Source organism: Dendrobium catenatum, unplaced genomic scaffold (genome assembly GCF_001605985.2).
Source record: "Dendrobium catenatum unplaced genomic scaffold, ASM160598v2 fragScaff_scaffold_665, whole genome shotgun sequence".
Classification (NCBI taxonomy): domain Eukaryota; kingdom Viridiplantae; phylum Streptophyta; class Magnoliopsida; order Asparagales; family Orchidaceae; genus Dendrobium; species Dendrobium catenatum.
Window position 1 is genome coordinate 3932895 of NW_021319127.1, and position 17812 is coordinate 3950706.

The 17812-nt window shown below is 34.3% G+C and overlaps 1 protein-coding gene across 1 annotated transcript in view; it reads right to left on the bottom strand.

Annotated features, from left to right (window-relative positions):
* Positions 1-12632, bottom strand: part of LOC110092815 (enoyl-[acyl-carrier-protein] reductase, mitochondrial) — a 43849-nt gene extending 31217 nt beyond the window's left edge. Inside the window, exons 1-2 of the mRNA XM_028695679.1 lie at positions 12274-12632; positions 11672-11769 (exon numbers count right to left, since the gene is read on the bottom strand). Of these exons, the coding sequence (XP_028551512.1) occupies positions 11672-11769; positions 12274-12455 (280 nt within the window). The 5' untranslated portion in view covers positions 12456-12632. The remainder of the gene's footprint in view (positions 1-11671; positions 11770-12273) is intronic.
* Positions 12633-17812: the final 5180 nt, after the last annotated feature.

Sequence of the window (17812 nt, forward strand, 5' to 3'; positions counted from 1 at the left end):
ATGACTTAGGGGAGGCCATGAAATTGGCCCAGCTGGTGGAAAATCAGAAGAATCTAGAGAAAGGAGCTAAGAGCAACAGCTCATGAGGCTCTTACAGGACGACGACCGCTCTTCTAGCACCCAAGGGGCCTGCATCAGGCAACATAAATGAGACCACCAGGGAGAAGCCAGTAGGAGGACGAAGTGGGGAAATTTTCAAGAGGCTGACAGAGAAGGAGATGCAAAAGAGGAGGGCAAAGGGGTTATGTTTCAGGTGCGAGGAGAAGTATACGCTAGGACATCGGTGCAAGGACCGAACTCTTCAGGTTCTCACCGTCTGTGATGACGAGGAAACTGAGGGACGTGAGGAGTTAAAGGAGAGAGGGAGGAGAAGTTGCATTTGGATCTGGTTGAGGTTTCCCTGAATTCAATAATAGGTTTCACCTCGAATCATACAATGAAGGTGAAGGGGGAGATAGCAAGCATGGAGGTGGTTGTTTTGATTGACAGCGGGGATACCCATAATTTCATTTCCACTCAAATAGTCAACCAACTGGAAGTGAAATTGGTGGACACCGACTGTTATGGGGTGATGATGGGTACAGAAAAGGGGAGAAAGGCCAGGGGATTTGTAAAGGAGTGTTGTTGACCATCCAAGGGATTCAAGTAAGGGAGGACTTTCTCCCACTAGAGTTAGGAAGCACTGATGTCATCCTGGGGATGAAGTGGTTGCAAACCTTCGGGGAAACCAAGGACAATTGGGGAGCACTCACGATGGAATTAATGGTGGATGGGAGAAAGTGGTTATAAGGGAGATGCAGGGCTATCCAAAGCCATGACATCACTTAAGACCATAGTTAGGGACATACAAGAGGTGGAGGAAGATTATTTGGTGGGACTACACAGGTTGGATGCGATCATATTAGAGGAGGGAGGGGATGTTTCTCTTTCCGTGCAGCCCTTGGTTCAGCAATACAGTAAGGTTTTTCAATTACCTCAAGGATGGCCACCTTCGCGGGAACACGAGCATATTTCCACCTTGAGGATAAGGTGGATCTTTGGGCGGGGTATTGATAGACCGGTCCACGCAAGACCGGCTCACGTTAAATGGGTTGGAACTCTTCCGCCCCCCTGGATGCGTCGAACGCAATTGCAAGCCACGGGAGCCGATTTTGAAAGGATTTTCGAAGGAATTTTGGGAGGGAATTGAATGTAGGGATTGTTTAGGGAATTCCTTTTGATTTGTATGCATTAAATAATTTGTTTTCGGAGGGTTAGAGAATCTTGAATTTGGCAGAAATTTGATCTCTTAGATTTAGGTTTTCTTTGGGCTCTAGCGGCGTCTAGAGATTTGGGAGAGATCGATCCTCCTCTCGAATAGAGGATCAATTGCATCTTGCTATTTTTTTCGTTTTCCTTTCATCAAATAATACAAATTATCTACTGTTTTCGTGGTTTGTGCAGACTTTTGTGAAGGATTCTTGCTGTTTTCCGAAGATTGATAGAAAATACTTGAGATCTACAACTGTTTCCTATCAAAGACCACAACTGCGGTGTCACCCGACACCGACCATGCACGCCTTTCTTGACGTGTTGGGCAGGCCTAGACTACCAAAAGTTTTCCTAAACAGGGGAGACGCCGGGAGGCTATCAAAATTAAGGCTAATTTGACTAACAGGGAACTGAATTGAATACAAGCAGGGAATTGAACTTACAAGCTGAATCACAGAGAACAAAACTAACTCCAAATGATATAAACAAGCAAAAGCCGAATTAAGATATTTAAAATAAAATTGCAAGAGAGTAAATCTCAAAGTAAAGATGACAATGAGTAGCATTGAACATAAGCAAGGAATTCATGATAAGCATGATAGCTTACATGTGGTTGGATGAAGCAAAATTTGAAGTGACCTGCAGGCGAAGATGATGGGCTATAAATAATTGCTATTCACATACAAATAAACAAGATAATTCACATATGGACAAGAATGGGGTAATTGCAAAGAATGCATCAAGCAACATACAAAAGCAGGGGACTTGTAGAAGGCAAAAACATTTTTCTTACAAGCATGCGTATGGTACTTGTTATGAACAATAATTTGCCCATAAGCAGAAATAAGGGATTTTGCAATACAGCAACTCGCCTAAAGTGCGACAACAAACCTGTAATATGCACAATGGCTCGCATGCAAATGACAGCAAAGAATATATATAATGGATGTAACCGGTTACAACTAAAATTACTCAATTTGCAAATGAATACACTAGTCCGCTTGCAAGTAATGGCAGTGGACAGATTATGAATGTAATAGGTTCCCTGCAGACTTAGATAGGAAAAATGCAAGGCATGCACGCCATCTACAAGCAAAGATATAAGATTGCAGCGAATACAAACACCTACTGGTAACGGTGGAGGACTTATTATATGCGCAATAGTTTGTCCACGAGTGATGACAAGCAACAAGCAATGCATGAAAGGGCATTCATACATTCGATAACAATCAAGTTTCCACCAAAACAAACATTAATAACCTGCAAGCAAAGGTTGTTGATATGCAATAAATGCGGCGCTTTGCTAACCAAGATGTGTTTGTGGAGTTTAAGGCAAACACATTCCACATAACAATCAATGACATTCAATTGCAAATAAGCATGATGAGTCCCCTATAAACATAGAAGTGCCCTCAATATACTATCTATGAGCAAGGTTATGAAATTTGCGACAGCCCATCTGGGTAAGTGAGCCATAGCAATACTTGCAAGCAAACACACTGAACCTATGCAAGTAATGAAAGGCAATATAGATGGATATGACGGATTCCCAACAAACGTAGGTAGAAGAACCGGAGGAAATCACAACATGGATATGCAGAAGATGAAATTAACTAAATAACGACACTGGATCCACAACATTTGCACAATCGAATAAAAGGCGTTTGCAGACTCTTAAATGAAAACTTGCATTTTCCAAATGATAATCACCTGCACAATCGACCACATTTGAATACTTCAAGAACACCCCCTCAAGCATTGAAATGCACACTGACACATTCGGAATATGCATATACAATTTGCAAATGCTTTGGGAAGCATGCAAGTGTACAACACAAACACATCATGACTGCATGTAGTTAGGAATGAGTAAATATGTTATGGGCATTCTCACCTAACATACAAATGCACTAAGCACCTATACATTGCCGCATATGAAACACTCTGCGTAAGCACATCATTCAATATGCATAATTTGTCTCACTGTATCAGTGCATTACATTAACATGCAATCATACGGTGCATCTACACATTGCAGTATGCATAATGCATTATGCAACTATGCCATCCAATATGCAAAGTTCATTATGCAAACATACCCTCCAAGATGCAAAATGTACTGTGTAGTAGTAATACCCTAAACCGACATGTAAACACATCATACACTGCATGAAAGCATCTGAATGTCACACAAATGCATTATGCAAACATACGGGCAATATATGAATGCATTGTAAAAATATGTTAATGCATCCAACACCACGTTGCTATGCTAAGCCACCACACATGTCATACAAGCACGTTGAATAGTGCACAAATGTGTACGTCAGCATACATGCAGACAAACAAATACATATGCGAGTATGTCAACGTGCAGATGAATATATAAGTGTGTATGTGAACACGCAGATATGTCATATATACCCCCTGCATGGCATATAAACAGGTATCATGTAAATACATCATGCAAAATGCATTCAAAAACATAGACCCGCATGGGCTCCGATAAGCATGATGTATGCACACATGTGACATCTAAAAATGTTACGTGGGTCAAATATGAATTTAGATTCAAGCATGATCTTCCTCCTTGAAAGGATAAGAATTGACACAACTTGAATCATCGAATAAATACATGGTCATAGTGTCGATCAAAATATTTATTTTACACGTTCATATTAAGTCATCAAGGTCTATTCAAAAAAAATTTATCACTAAAAGCATAAAGTCGACAATGAACATAATCCTCTAGCGACAATATTCAACCAATAAAGAAAATTATCCATAATCCCTGATGATGCTCGTGTTGAAGTTTGATCTCAACCGAATGGGATCATATGTTTTTAAATGCCCCCAAATCTCAAAATCAATCATTAATGAGCTCTAATTTTAATGAAAGTTCAAAACTAAAAAATAGTAAAAACTAAGATATTCAAAATGAAATAAATTACATAAATACTTAAAGTAAAAAAAAATCCAAATAGTGAATATTCAATCGAGAATATCACTAGGATTCATTCACATACCATCTCTTGTCAGTAAGAACATGGCACATATCATCTAATTAGTGGTTGCACCCCAAATGGCATCACAGGTAAACAGTTATGATTGGGGCCCTCTAATAGAGTGGTTTTAATGTCAAATGGTACCACTAAATTATAGTCACGGCAAAAGCTCGTATGTTTCCCAATGGTACTAAATATTTGAGTAATGAATTAATAGGATATAATCGATAGGGCACAAAGCTCTTTCTTAGCTAAGGTGGACTTAAATATGTCTCATTAGACAAGCATTCACCACAAGTCTATAAGGTACCATTGGGAGACACAACTCATGGTTGTGGACAAAGATCCTTTGGTTAGGTTGGGATGACTACCTCCTCTGATTAATAAGACTAGGGACCACAATGGCCCGAGACGACAGAACCATAAGATATTGATCGTGTCATACCCCAGAATCTAATTTGGAAAAATCATTCTTTTAACTTTTAATAAACAACAACCAACCCTAATTTTTTTATCAATAGCAGCAGAAATAAAACTATCGATCAAAATATATATATATACATTCTCAAAAATTATATACATTAATCAGGATCTATACAATCATATCATAACTACTCTGTCTTCAGTACAAAAGAATAACTAAATAAAAAGAAACAAAATTTAAAAAAATTTAACCAACCTCACACTCCTGATCCTCTGCCCTGACCGGAAATCATTTAAGCAAATATAATGAGCTAAAAAATATAGCATGTCGCCAAAACCTACAACTGAATTCAAAGCATAGTAAAAGAACAATATGCATGCCAGGGATCAAATCATAACAATAGCATTCATATGATCCTTGAATCAATGTAGAAATAATAAAATTCAGCATTCATATGATCCTTGAATCAATGCAGAAATAATAGAATTCACATGCAGTGGTAGTAAAATCTATAAACAGTAAAACACTGCGGTACGGAAGCCAATAAAGCAGTAAACCAGTATGAGTGTTAAATCTATAAAACCATCGTCATATCTGTAATATCAATTAGTACAGAAATCGGATAAATCATCGAATTAAAACATCGGTAAATACTATTGAAATCAAATCAATATATTAAAATCATATAGGAATATACACATGTTATCCAATTATTTTATATCAATATTAAATCAATATATTAATCACATACTCAATATATCATGCATATCAGGTGCTCAATGAATATATCATGCTTTTTATACCAATAAATTAGTAATGTGTTAATAATAAATTCATACAGTAATATAAACAATACCTTAATAACATTTATTTTAATAGTCATATTAAACAAGTACGAATTCTGGCTATCACGGTATTTTTCAATGTTGTATCAATGTTAGTAAATTGTTGTCTTAGTAAATAGAGTCGTCATTCTTTATCTGTCAGCATAGTAATCATCTTCTTATAACTCTCAATTAGTGTATCTCGTGAATCAGGAGAGGATAATATCAAACCATAGTATTTAAAGCAAAACTCATTGGCCCACTATCATGTATAAGTCAATTAGTCTTTAACCAACGGGTCAACCAGTCTTTACTTATCTTTTACACATTATTATCATAGTACTATAATCAATCACATAACTAAATTCATTATCAAGGTATTGCAATAAATAAAGCATAATTGAGCTTAATTCAAAAAGTGACAAAATGCCATAATGGTAGACAACAAAAATAATACTGAACAAAAATTCATATTTATATAATTTAATCAAATTACCAAATATTGCATAAAATATTATTCTTAAGTTTTAGTTAAACTAAATCACTATTTTTAAATGTCAAAATAAATTTCTAAGTAGACAAAAAATAGCTGTATTTTTGAAATCACCAAGCAAAAAATCTTAAATAAATATTCAAAACGTTCATAATCTCAATCTCTATAACATATAAAAATTTATGCGGTTAAAGTTTTACAAATACAAAAGTATTATTATTTTTTAGTAATGAAAACATAAAATTGTTTGAAAAAATATAAAAAATACAATATCTTTGAAATCAGAAATAAGGTAAAAGTTCTTTACAGTGAGATGAGAAAATCTCCCAATAACGTCGAAAGACGAAAATCGCTCTACGGCCTCCAAATCTCAAGTTTTATTTTCTATCTCTTCACTTTGTCTTTTAATTTCTGATTAGTCTTCTCTACTGCCAAAAATGAAATAGGAAAAGAGATTCTTAAGTAATTCATTAAGATATTTTAATATAATATAATATAATTATTTAATATAACAATTTAATTTAATCAATTTTTCAATATAAAATTCATATAAATTATATTGGATTTTAAAAACTATAGAAAAATATTCATAAAATAATCATTTTATTTTAAAAAAATATTGGTAAATTTTTTTTGCAAAATAAACACCTATCAGTCTCAAAATCCTCGTTTGCACCGATAAGTGTTAATTTCTTAAGGATTTTAATAGTGGCCAAAAATTATGAAAAAAATTCATGTAATTAAATTACTACAATATCAATATTATAGTAAGGACAGTTTGTGATTTGAACTTATATTGACTCCAGAAAAAAAAAAGTATTTGCAGAGTCAACATACGGGTTATTATAGATCGGGCTCATCATCATATCCATACCATCCGCTTTAAGTGTGTAGTGATAAATTTCAATTTTCAATATATGATTCTGCTGCTATTATATGTTGGATATCATGTATCTATTAAAATGACAAAACTTAATCAAAAGTTTTTTTGTTATTAGAAAGGGTAATTAACTATAAGGGCTTGCTTGCGCATATAAAAAACTTGAACTCAGATCATAAAGTCCTCGCAAAATGAGGGCAAAATCTCTGGGTAGTATCATATTTAAAACCCAACCTGCCTTCTGAAAATTGTCCTCAAAACCTAAACTTGTTAAAACTCTCCTCGCCCAAGGCAAGAGCGTGAATTTTCGGAACCCACAATATCAAATGCCATTTTTTATATATGTTTATCTATATAATACTTGAATGACCAAGTTCTTTAGCATCTTTGTTTGACTAAATATCAAGTAAAAATCATATCATTCTCAACCTTATCAATAGTCTTGTCCAAATCATCTTATGTTGGCTTGATGAATACTATTCAAAATCATTTTTGTTGGAGAAAGATGTCAAAATAGTCCACCAATCATTTGTATGTGACCAAATTAGTCTCATCACATTTATCAAATTCAATGCAATCGTTTACAGAAAATCAATCCAAAATGGTCCCTCAAAAGAACTTGATGGAAATTGAGATACAAAATTGATCCTAATTTAGTCCCTCAATTATATGAAATTGACCCAATTTAGCCCTGAACAATCATTATGGATCAATTTTGAATAATCAATAATATAAATTGAAGAAATGTGATACTTTTGAGACTAAATTAGCAAACACGATGTGTTTAAGAATTATTTTGGACTTCTATCCATCCCTGTTAAGTGCTACATGAATATTAACTCTAGTCTACACCTTTTTTTGCAAAAGTTTTCTTGCACAATTTTTAATCGTATAAACTATTAATTATATTTTATATTATAATCCTTCCGTATTCATCTAATATATCCTTCATAGAGGTGCGCCTTTTTTTACCTCCACATGTATATCACGATCAATCAAATGCATCGAGGAAGACGACTAACGAACATGTTGTAGGGAACAAACATCAACGCGCCTCAATCGTGCATAAAACCATCTAAAACTTCATCTGATTGCAAAACAGATCACATATAAGCATTTAGAATGTTTAATTTACTAAAGAGGAATCGTTCACACACAATTTGAACGAAAAATGATGATAAAAGCGACGATTGGTTAACGCGACGTTGCACAAAACTACCCAAATAATGGTTGATCATCAAACATATTGTGCCAATGTGTTAGAATATTGAATTAAAATCACGGGAGACCACTCGTAAATGAATCAAGCAAATGTGGTCAAATTGCTGGTCTATGGATGGAATGTTGCATGACGTCGACCAAATCCCGCTTGTTCGTGAAACGGACTTTGTAGTTGCATCATAAATGTTAAGAATACCTTAAAACAATTCTAATACTGCCTAGGACATTGCACAAGCGAGAAGGCAAAATTTGCCCAAGCGCAAGGCTCTGATGGCATGTAAATCGAGACACACGTCGAATGAGGGTTGATTTATTTTTCTTTTTAATATCTCTATTCTATTTTGCGGGCTTCAAAAATTCACGCCCCGACCTCTCTGTGGACCCATTTTCTTTCTTTTTTTTTCGGGTCATCGAGGAGAGTTTTAAAGTTTAAGTTCCAACACAAATTTTCAGAAGTCATATTTGATTTTTAGATAAGGCACTGCACATAGATTTTGCCCTCATTTTTCGAGGACTTTATAATATGAGTTAAGGTTTTCTATATGCGCAAGCCTCTATAGTTAATTACCCTCCTGATAGCGAGAGAGAACTTTCGATTAAGACTAATCGTTGAACAGATATGTAGTATCCGGCGTGTAGTAGCAGCAAAGTTTAGGTATTTGAAAATTTGATATTTAAAATAAGAAATTCACCACCTTGCACTTAAAGTAGATGGTGGGGGTGTGATGATGGACCCGATCAAGATCCCATGATTCTGTCGTCCCTGGTCTACTTAGTCAGAGAGGTAGTCGATCCAACCTGACTGAAGGATTCTTGTCATCAACCATGGGTTGCTTCTTCCAAGGGTAACTAGTAGATTTGGGGTGAATATTTATCTAATGGGACAAATTTGAATTCACCTTAGCTAACAAAAGGCTTTGTGCCCTATCGGTCATATCATATTGATTCATTACTCAATGATTTGATGTTGTTGGAAACATACGGGCTCTGACCATGACCGTAATTTAGTTGTGCTATTTTATGGGAAACCCACTTGGTTTGAAGGGTCCCAGTCATAATTGTTTACCTGTGGTACCATTTGGCGGCAAAATCACCGAATAAATGACAACTGACACGTCCTTACTGGCAAGAGATGGATTGAGAATGAATCTTAGAGATATTTTTTATCAAACATTAGAACTTTATCAGCTGAAGTGCATTTTCAAATTTGTCCATCTCAACAAACTGCTGCGGAGGGTAAATAGATATTTTTTCTTTAAGCATTTAGGAATTTTATTTCAATTTTAAATATTTCGAATTTTGGTAATTCTTGAATTTTGAAATTTGGGAGACATTTTAAATGTTTGTGGTCCCCTAAAGTTGAGATTTTCTATCAACACGGTCATCATCAGTGTACTTATAAGCAAATTTATTTTATTGGTTGAACCTTGTCGACTCTGTCAACTTGCCGACCAAGGATCGGGTTTGTTGTTGGCATTGTTTTTATTAGTGAATTTCTCTTATTTTGGACCTTGAAGGTCTAATATGAATGTATAAAACAGATTTTTCGATCGGCATTACACTAACAGTCTCTTTGAGTGCCTTTGTAGGGTAGTCGTCGGTGTTATTTTTTGAAAGTAGATGTGTACTCATCTACAAATTAATGTTGATCATTGGGTGAATCGCATTCATCGCCAATTCCTCCCTGCCTGTTGATTGACAAGTTGCTACATTCCTCATCAATTTACTTATACATGCGGATCAGAGAACTGTTTCATTTGCTTGCATGTATTTTAGTGTTCGTGGGAACTAGTGCAGGTGTTTGCAAGTTAGTTAACATCGGTCGTAAGGGAACTTTAATTTACATTACAAGCTTGTTTGTTGTCGTTGCTCACATACAGGCTAATGTGTGCATTGCAAGCTTCATGTTGCCAATATGTAAATTAAAGGTTTTGCAACATCATTTGCGATCAAATTGCATATTCATATTGATTATTACTTGCAAACAAGATGTAGGAATTTTCCCTGACCCACCATGAGTCATTACTCGTTCATTTTTGTTCATTTGAATGATCTAGTTTTTTAATTAACATTTGCATTATGATGATTGTGTGTTTGTTAAATTAAAATCCGGCTCCCTACTATTTGAATTGAGTTTTGTTCCCCGTGATCCAATTTGTAAGTTCAGTTCGTTGTCATTTGATTCAAGTTAGGTCCTTTGTTCAGTTCCAATTTCAATAGCCTCCTGACGTCTCCCCCGTTTAGCATAAATCGAGGAGCTAGGCCTTCCTACTATTCTACGAGAGCACGTAGGATAGGTGTCGGGTGACCCCATGATTGTAGTCTTCAATCCTACAACCCAACAAGAGCACGAAGGAATTAGTGAGGTACCTGTTTGAAATAAGGCACAATTTTTCTTTCCCAACTAGAACTGAAGCACGCACAGATACTTAATTTTATTCTCGTCATATTACGAGAGCACTTCGAGGCCTACCTGCCTCACCGCAAATGTTGCACCTGGAATTCTCCCACCATGCTAAAAGAGCGTACAGTGTGGTCCCCCAGCACGCTACGAGCGCCGATAATGGGATTTTGAGGTTTTGAGTTTTAGAGAACATTTATACCTTTGCGATAGGAAGTCGACGACAGTGATATCGGGACAACGACGACGACAAAATGTATAAAAAAATCCCTTTCCTCTCTTCCTTTTTTAAAGCTCTTTTTTTTAATATTTCTTCTTTCTTCTTTTTTTAAATAATAATAATAATATTTCAACCTTAATTTAATATTTCATGTTAATATTGAATATAAATTTATATTTCATTATTTATCTCCAAGCAAAAAATATCTACACATCTTCAAGTTTGTTTAGTCATACTTTAATTAGGAATATAAAGAATACTCTTTTATAATTTAAAGGGAAAATTAGCTTTGCAATTGAGCCTAGTTGTTATAGAATCTTTGCTTGGACAAACTTTCAAATAGATTTAATAAATTTTTTAAAAGATTAATAAGATTTTACTAAATAGAAGTTATTCAAAGACTTTACTACTTGATTAGACCAACATAACATGCTAGTTGATCATTCTTACAATGAGATATTTAAGCATCTCTCCCTAAGCAAAACAAAGCAGCAGAAATTGCAACAGTATCAAATATATTTTACAGCAAACAATGACATTTGCTTCTCTTAATATCAAGCCATGACAAATTATTCATTCTACTTGTGCGCTAAACCAAATTCACATGCACTTGAAGCGACTTATTCTTCTAAGTTTTTCTTGTTAAAAGCTATTTTTCTAGACCAAAACTTTTTATTTTCTCAAAAGCAACATTTTCAAAGTAAAATTTTGACAAATATATAAACCAAATGGAAATTACTTTTTATGGCTGCTTTTTCTACCATAAAAGGGGTTAACAATGTATCTCAATTGAAGCCTAAGAAACTCCAAACAAGAAACAAACAAAGGTTAACGATGAAAAAATCATGCCACAGATTAAGATAAATAGACCAACATTTTCCATTCACATACAACACATATGCATAATGCATAAACGGAAACTACTTTTTACAAAAGAATAGAAGTAACAGACCTTCCATCCTATTTATGTCTGAGGGATTGATTGGAGATGCCATCATTCTGACACAAACATCATTTTCTTTTATTTCCACTGGTGGAAGATCAACCACCCTGTTGTTACAAGTACAGATATTCATTAACATGGACGTATACTAACCTATTGTACCGCGGTAACGAAATAAAAACAGAACAAAAGAAAAAGAAAAACTACGGTGATGGAGGATAGGATTCGCGTGCACGAAGTGCGCGTGAACTAAAACAAATTCCGCACACACGATAACTCTTATCTGTAAACCTTAAAAGAAACTCATCTTATTAGGAAGTAAAGCTTGTGAAGCTCGTAACTTCCTCCCCTTGAGAAAGAGGATTCGACTACAGCGAGTTCCGCATTTTTCTGGAAGGGAAGGAACGTAAAAACCTAAACTCCACCTCGTCAAGTATCTTTATGACATCACGGAGGCATTTCTCGTCGCTTGCACAAAGACTGCAATTTTACGAAGAAAAATAACCTATAGCGACTTAATTGGACCTTTTCAGGCAAGACAGCTTTATACAATTTCTCCCCCGGCAGATAATAAACTACTAGACACATGGCATATGAGATCGAGTTCAAACCTCACGACCTGATCGGGCGACCCATGTTGCTCGTAGACTACAGCCTTGGAAGGAGGGGAAGCAGCAGCAGCGAATGCCCGGATGGTGTTTGAGAAATTGCGCGAGGTGTTTGAGAAATTGCGCGAAAGAGTGCCAGGCGGCGCACAATGGCGCCAAGCCCTAAAGTTCCTCGGTATTGCCATCTCCCTTGCGATTGATGAGGCAGAGCAAGATAGTCGATGAGCAAGAGTAGACAATGGGGATTTACGAAGGCTGCCGCTGTTAGTGGCCTGAGCCAGTGCGGCTGCTCGGGGAAGGGAGCCTAGGAAAGAACCGGCGGAGAAGAAAGTATGTAAACTGTAAAACTTAGTCAAATAAAAAATGTAATTTTACTTTTATATGAATTGTGGGTAACACCGAGGGTTAAGGGAAGGCTTCGAACCATTTTTTATTTTATTGAGAAAATTTTTTGAATCGGAACAGATAAAATTGTATAGCATTATCATAAAAATAATTAAATTTAAAATATTAAAATTATTAATTATTTAAGTAAATAAATAGATAAAGGCTCAAATTTAATTCTTAAAATATTTTTTGTATCATCAAAAAATTGAATTTATCAAGCACGAATTCCAATACACATTTAAATCATAAACCTCAACAATTTAATTTAGAACCATTCAAATTTTGATTAAAGCAAACTTTCACACTAAACATCGAAGTGCTACAAATTTGATGGCGTTGTGGTATGATTAATATGTTGGATTTGCATAAAGAGCATGTACGCATAGATAAAAGTTATAAAAGATATCATAATTTTTTTACATAAAAATTTATTAAAAAAAAAAAAAAGGAAACCCCTCCAGATACTTGTTGGTACAAGAGGAGATTATAGGACCGTAAGGTATTTGTTTTACAAACCGATTTTACCAGAGTATTTTGAACATGCTTAATTAATTTATGAACATTTTTGTATAATTTTTGGATTCATAGATTGTGGGTCTTCAAAAGGATTCTGCGAGCAGGGTCAGAATGAAAAGGGTATGACCGCACTATTCCGTAGGACAAAATGGTGGCAGACCTTTACAATCAACGTAAGCAGGGCAATTGAAGAGAAGGTTGAGTCATATATATGATTAACCATAGAGTATAGTGATTTTCACCTACACACCTCGATGGATAATAATATATATGTCCCACAAACCATGAGATTTTCCTCATTCGATATATCAGCTCGAATGGAGTTTATTTGAATTACATATTAGACATCAACCTAAGAAAACTCTCAATTAAGAATGCTGCATTATTCTCTTCAAAATTTGGTGCATGTAGGAATTTTTAGGCTCTTTAAACTAAAGGAAGATAGACTCAATTAGTTATTTCAACATACGTGTATCACACAAACACTCGACTGGTCAAAAATAATGGAGACTAGAAAAGAAATCTTTTCATACCAAACATGCGTGAGAGAAGGATGAAAGTGACGCCATTAAATTGATGTGGAAGGGTATGATTTATAGCCTTCAAAGATTAATGGAGAGCTCACCCACAAATAAGGCATGCAACGGTACACCAATATTGTCTGCCTTTGATCATATAACTATAAGGTATATATCATACACTTGGTACTAACATCAACGACCTAACTAACACAAGACATCATGATAGGACTAATAACATAAATATTACTAGGGATCTAAGTATCCCCAGCCTGGATTTACTACCCTGCTAGGAAAGAGGTACCAGCTAAATTCCACATAACGTATTAAATCCATGATATCTAATCTAATGTAAATGCAAGAGTGGTGGGAGGCATAGAAAAAGGAAATGGGTACTAAGCCCGACCATGAATGGTACTATGTTTATGCAAAATTAATTATACCTTTATATTATAAAAGAAAATCTATATGATTGACTCAAGATTATGCATGTATAGGCATGGCTAATCAGAACTGGTCAATAATCACTGTAAAGTGAACAAGCTTTATAACAATAATCATCATTTAAAAGGTAACCCACAAAGGGGTTATGCATTCATTTTTGAAAAGTTGATTGAATTTAAATCCAATATTTATTTTATCTTGTTTTAAAAAAAATTAACTTTATAGAAATTTTAACATCCTAAGAGCCTAAGGCCAACTTCGTCCAAGCCTAAGGATGACTTTGTCCGAGCAACACCCAAATAAAATAATTTAAGAAACCTAGGGAAAAAAGCATGCAATTCTATTGCATAATCAATATAAACAAATCATCACACAACAAATAATAATTATGTCCATTAATGTAGCCGGCTTCTACAATACACCCCAGAAAAGTAAAAAAAATGTAGCTGAGCTCTACCATATATATAACTCAGCCTAAATCTATACACAAATTAATTGATGTGTAGGTTCTTGATCGCTCTCCACATATTTGGCCTCTTGCCTTCTGAAATTCGCACACACCTACAAAGCTTTTCTAATTGAAATTACATTTGAAAAGTATAAAATTATATAATCACCGTATAAAAAATAATGTCAGTATACTTATAATAAATAATCACACATCCTCCAGAACCTAGTCATTATGGCCACATTATCACTTAACATTCCTCGCACTACCAGTTAAATAGTGCATTTATAATAATTATGACAACATTTTTATTGCCCTTTGAGAGCATGGCCACATGCAGAAGATATTTCTATAAAATCTAATCATTTAAGGACAAGTGTCCACTCATCCATCAATAAAAAAAGAAAGGCAACAATGAAGTAATTCAAATAAAAAAAAAACACATCGCCACATCATCACAAATATAAAACAAAAAAGAAAAAAAAATGTAAAAGGTTATCCTAGCTACACCCTACCCTAGGATGCCTATAAAAAGGTGTTATATTGAGCACCTAAATGTGTGTGAAAAGTGTACCTAACTACCCCAAATTAGGTGGGAAGTTTAAGTTACAAGATCAAGTTCTTATTGTTTAATTTATTATTAACCCATAAATTTCTCTTTAAGTGTTTATATAGTCATTTAGGGTGAATTAATTAATTAACACTTAGTTTTTGGATTAAAATCTTAATTATTAAATTATTAATAGCCTAAAGGCTTAGGCCCTAACCTATACTTAATTATTAATTGACTCATCTTTAATCTTACCCCTAATCAAGGCTGAAATGATTGTAAGGTGGCAAGGGTCAGTTAATCCCTCATTGGTAATATAAGACTCAAGGTAAGACTGATAGGTGATACCACTAAGATGAGCCTATTGCCCACCATAAAAATAAAATCCTAAGTTTCATATGTCTAAGGTAAATTTATTTTTAAAGGCTGATATGAGAATAGAAATATTCCCTACCTATAGATATGTATAGGTTCTACCCGACCTAGGGTTTAACAGCTGGGTAGTTAAGGAAATTGGCTTAGATTTCTAAGAGTAGATTTAAATTTTTAAAGAGGGATAATTTATGTAGATCTTCATATTCTTTCCTCTTAACTTATGAGGTACGTGATATTGTCACAGTGTGCTTGAGGAAACAGACTTTCTTAGGACACTTAGCCCCGCAACTCAAGCTGGTAGTCCAGCATATATACCTCACGTATATCAAAGGGAAGCGTACAAAGATATACATAAATCCAACACGGGTTATAGCACTAAGGTGTAATTTTGAAGTCTATTTTTCTCCTTCAATAAGTTTATTTTTTATTTGCTTAAGGTTAAGAAATTTTAATTTGAGTTTAAATGTTAGTGTCTTAGCATTTTAAAAAAACTAAATAAATTATGTAACAAAATGTACGTGCAAGAACTACAAAAATATGTATATATTTACCTTTTAATTATTAATAATTACTTGATTTAGTTTCATCCGACGAGGCTGCATCCTCCCCAATAACATCTTCATCATTATTTCCCTCAATCTCTAAGTCCTCCTCTAACTGTAACTCACCCTCAATATATGCAATTTGATCAACAACATCATTAGCAGACTCTTTAAAATCTAGCATACAACCTTCTTAATATGTTGCTAGTATTTATGTGATACTCTTAATAACAACACCCCCCACCCCCCTATGGGATTTTGTCTTGATGACTACAAGACAGTCATATTTACCCCACACTCTACTGGATAGCTAATAAAGTAGACTTGACTTATATAATTAACTATGACAAATTAATGGGGCATACATTTGCATATCTTCAACCTCACTTTATTTATGTAATATAGTGGATGTATTCTTATACATCTATTTAGCACATGGTGCTATCACAATTAAAGAGATATAGGTTATTCCCTTCACCCGAATACTCAAACTGTAAGACTTTATGTAAGACCTTATAGTATTTGAAGTCATCTCCTGTATGGTTGTTCCCCCTAACAATGACACAAAAGTTTTATGTCTTCTGACCTTCACAATAAGCTTTGGTATGAAATTTGTAACCATTGACAACAAAAATGGGCCATTATTTCACCATTATATATCAAGTTGATTTCTTTAAGCTCCCAATGAATTAACAAAAGTACTCTCATGGTGTATTATAACATTATGCTCCACATCTTCATAGTGACCGATATATGAGTGAGTAGTACACCGATTTCAAATTGGTTGTATTGTAACATGCAACAAATCATAAAAGTTGTGGGCCTCCCTATTCAGAGACTATTTTGTATATTATTCAAATTGTGATATAGTTGCATCATAAACTAAGTCCTCAAACGCCCTAATATTTTCTTCCTCAACTATGTTGGAACTTGTAAACGGGCCGTATTAAGAGTTGAAATGCGTCTATCAGTCAGCATGTAAAGTTCAATACCAATATTCTGGCATGAATCTTCTACGATATAGATTAATAATAACCTCGTCTGATGTGAGGTAGGATTGATTTTTGTGTTTGGAATGACAATGAAACCTCCCATCTGATATAAATGAAGGTAGTTGACATGCGGCTTGGATAAACAAATTCACTCCGGTGATGAATTCATCTGTTAATGTCTAGCATTCAAACAATAATCGATTATACATCTAACATCTTTGATTTCCAATATCCATATCACACTTGAGTTATAATTTTCTATAAGCAAACATTGAGATTTTATGAGCTAGAATGGTATTATATATTCATGACAATATATATTTGATGGTTATTGAGTCAATTGTATGAGGTTAATAGAGGATTAAAAAATAAAGGTGATGTGTAACAAAGGATACATAAATGAAGATGTAGGCTTTAAGATTTGTTGAACCACGTTATTATTATCATAGTGTCTTATTAGTTTCATATTTTAGATTTTGATTCTTATATTAATTATTTATTAAACTACTTGTGGTAACATTTCTAAGAAGTGAATGATTTAAATCATTATTATGCTAAACATTTGTAGAGTTTAAATATTTTACCAACATCGAAGTTTGAGACCTCACATTTTGTATCATAATTTGTAATTATATCACTTGTGTAGGATATTATTTTGATAGCTTTTGTAAATAAATAAAATTTATATATCTTGTATGTTATTGGGTAAATTATTATAATCGAGCTTACAAGTTAGAGCACATCCACACATGGTAAGTTGTCAAAAATTG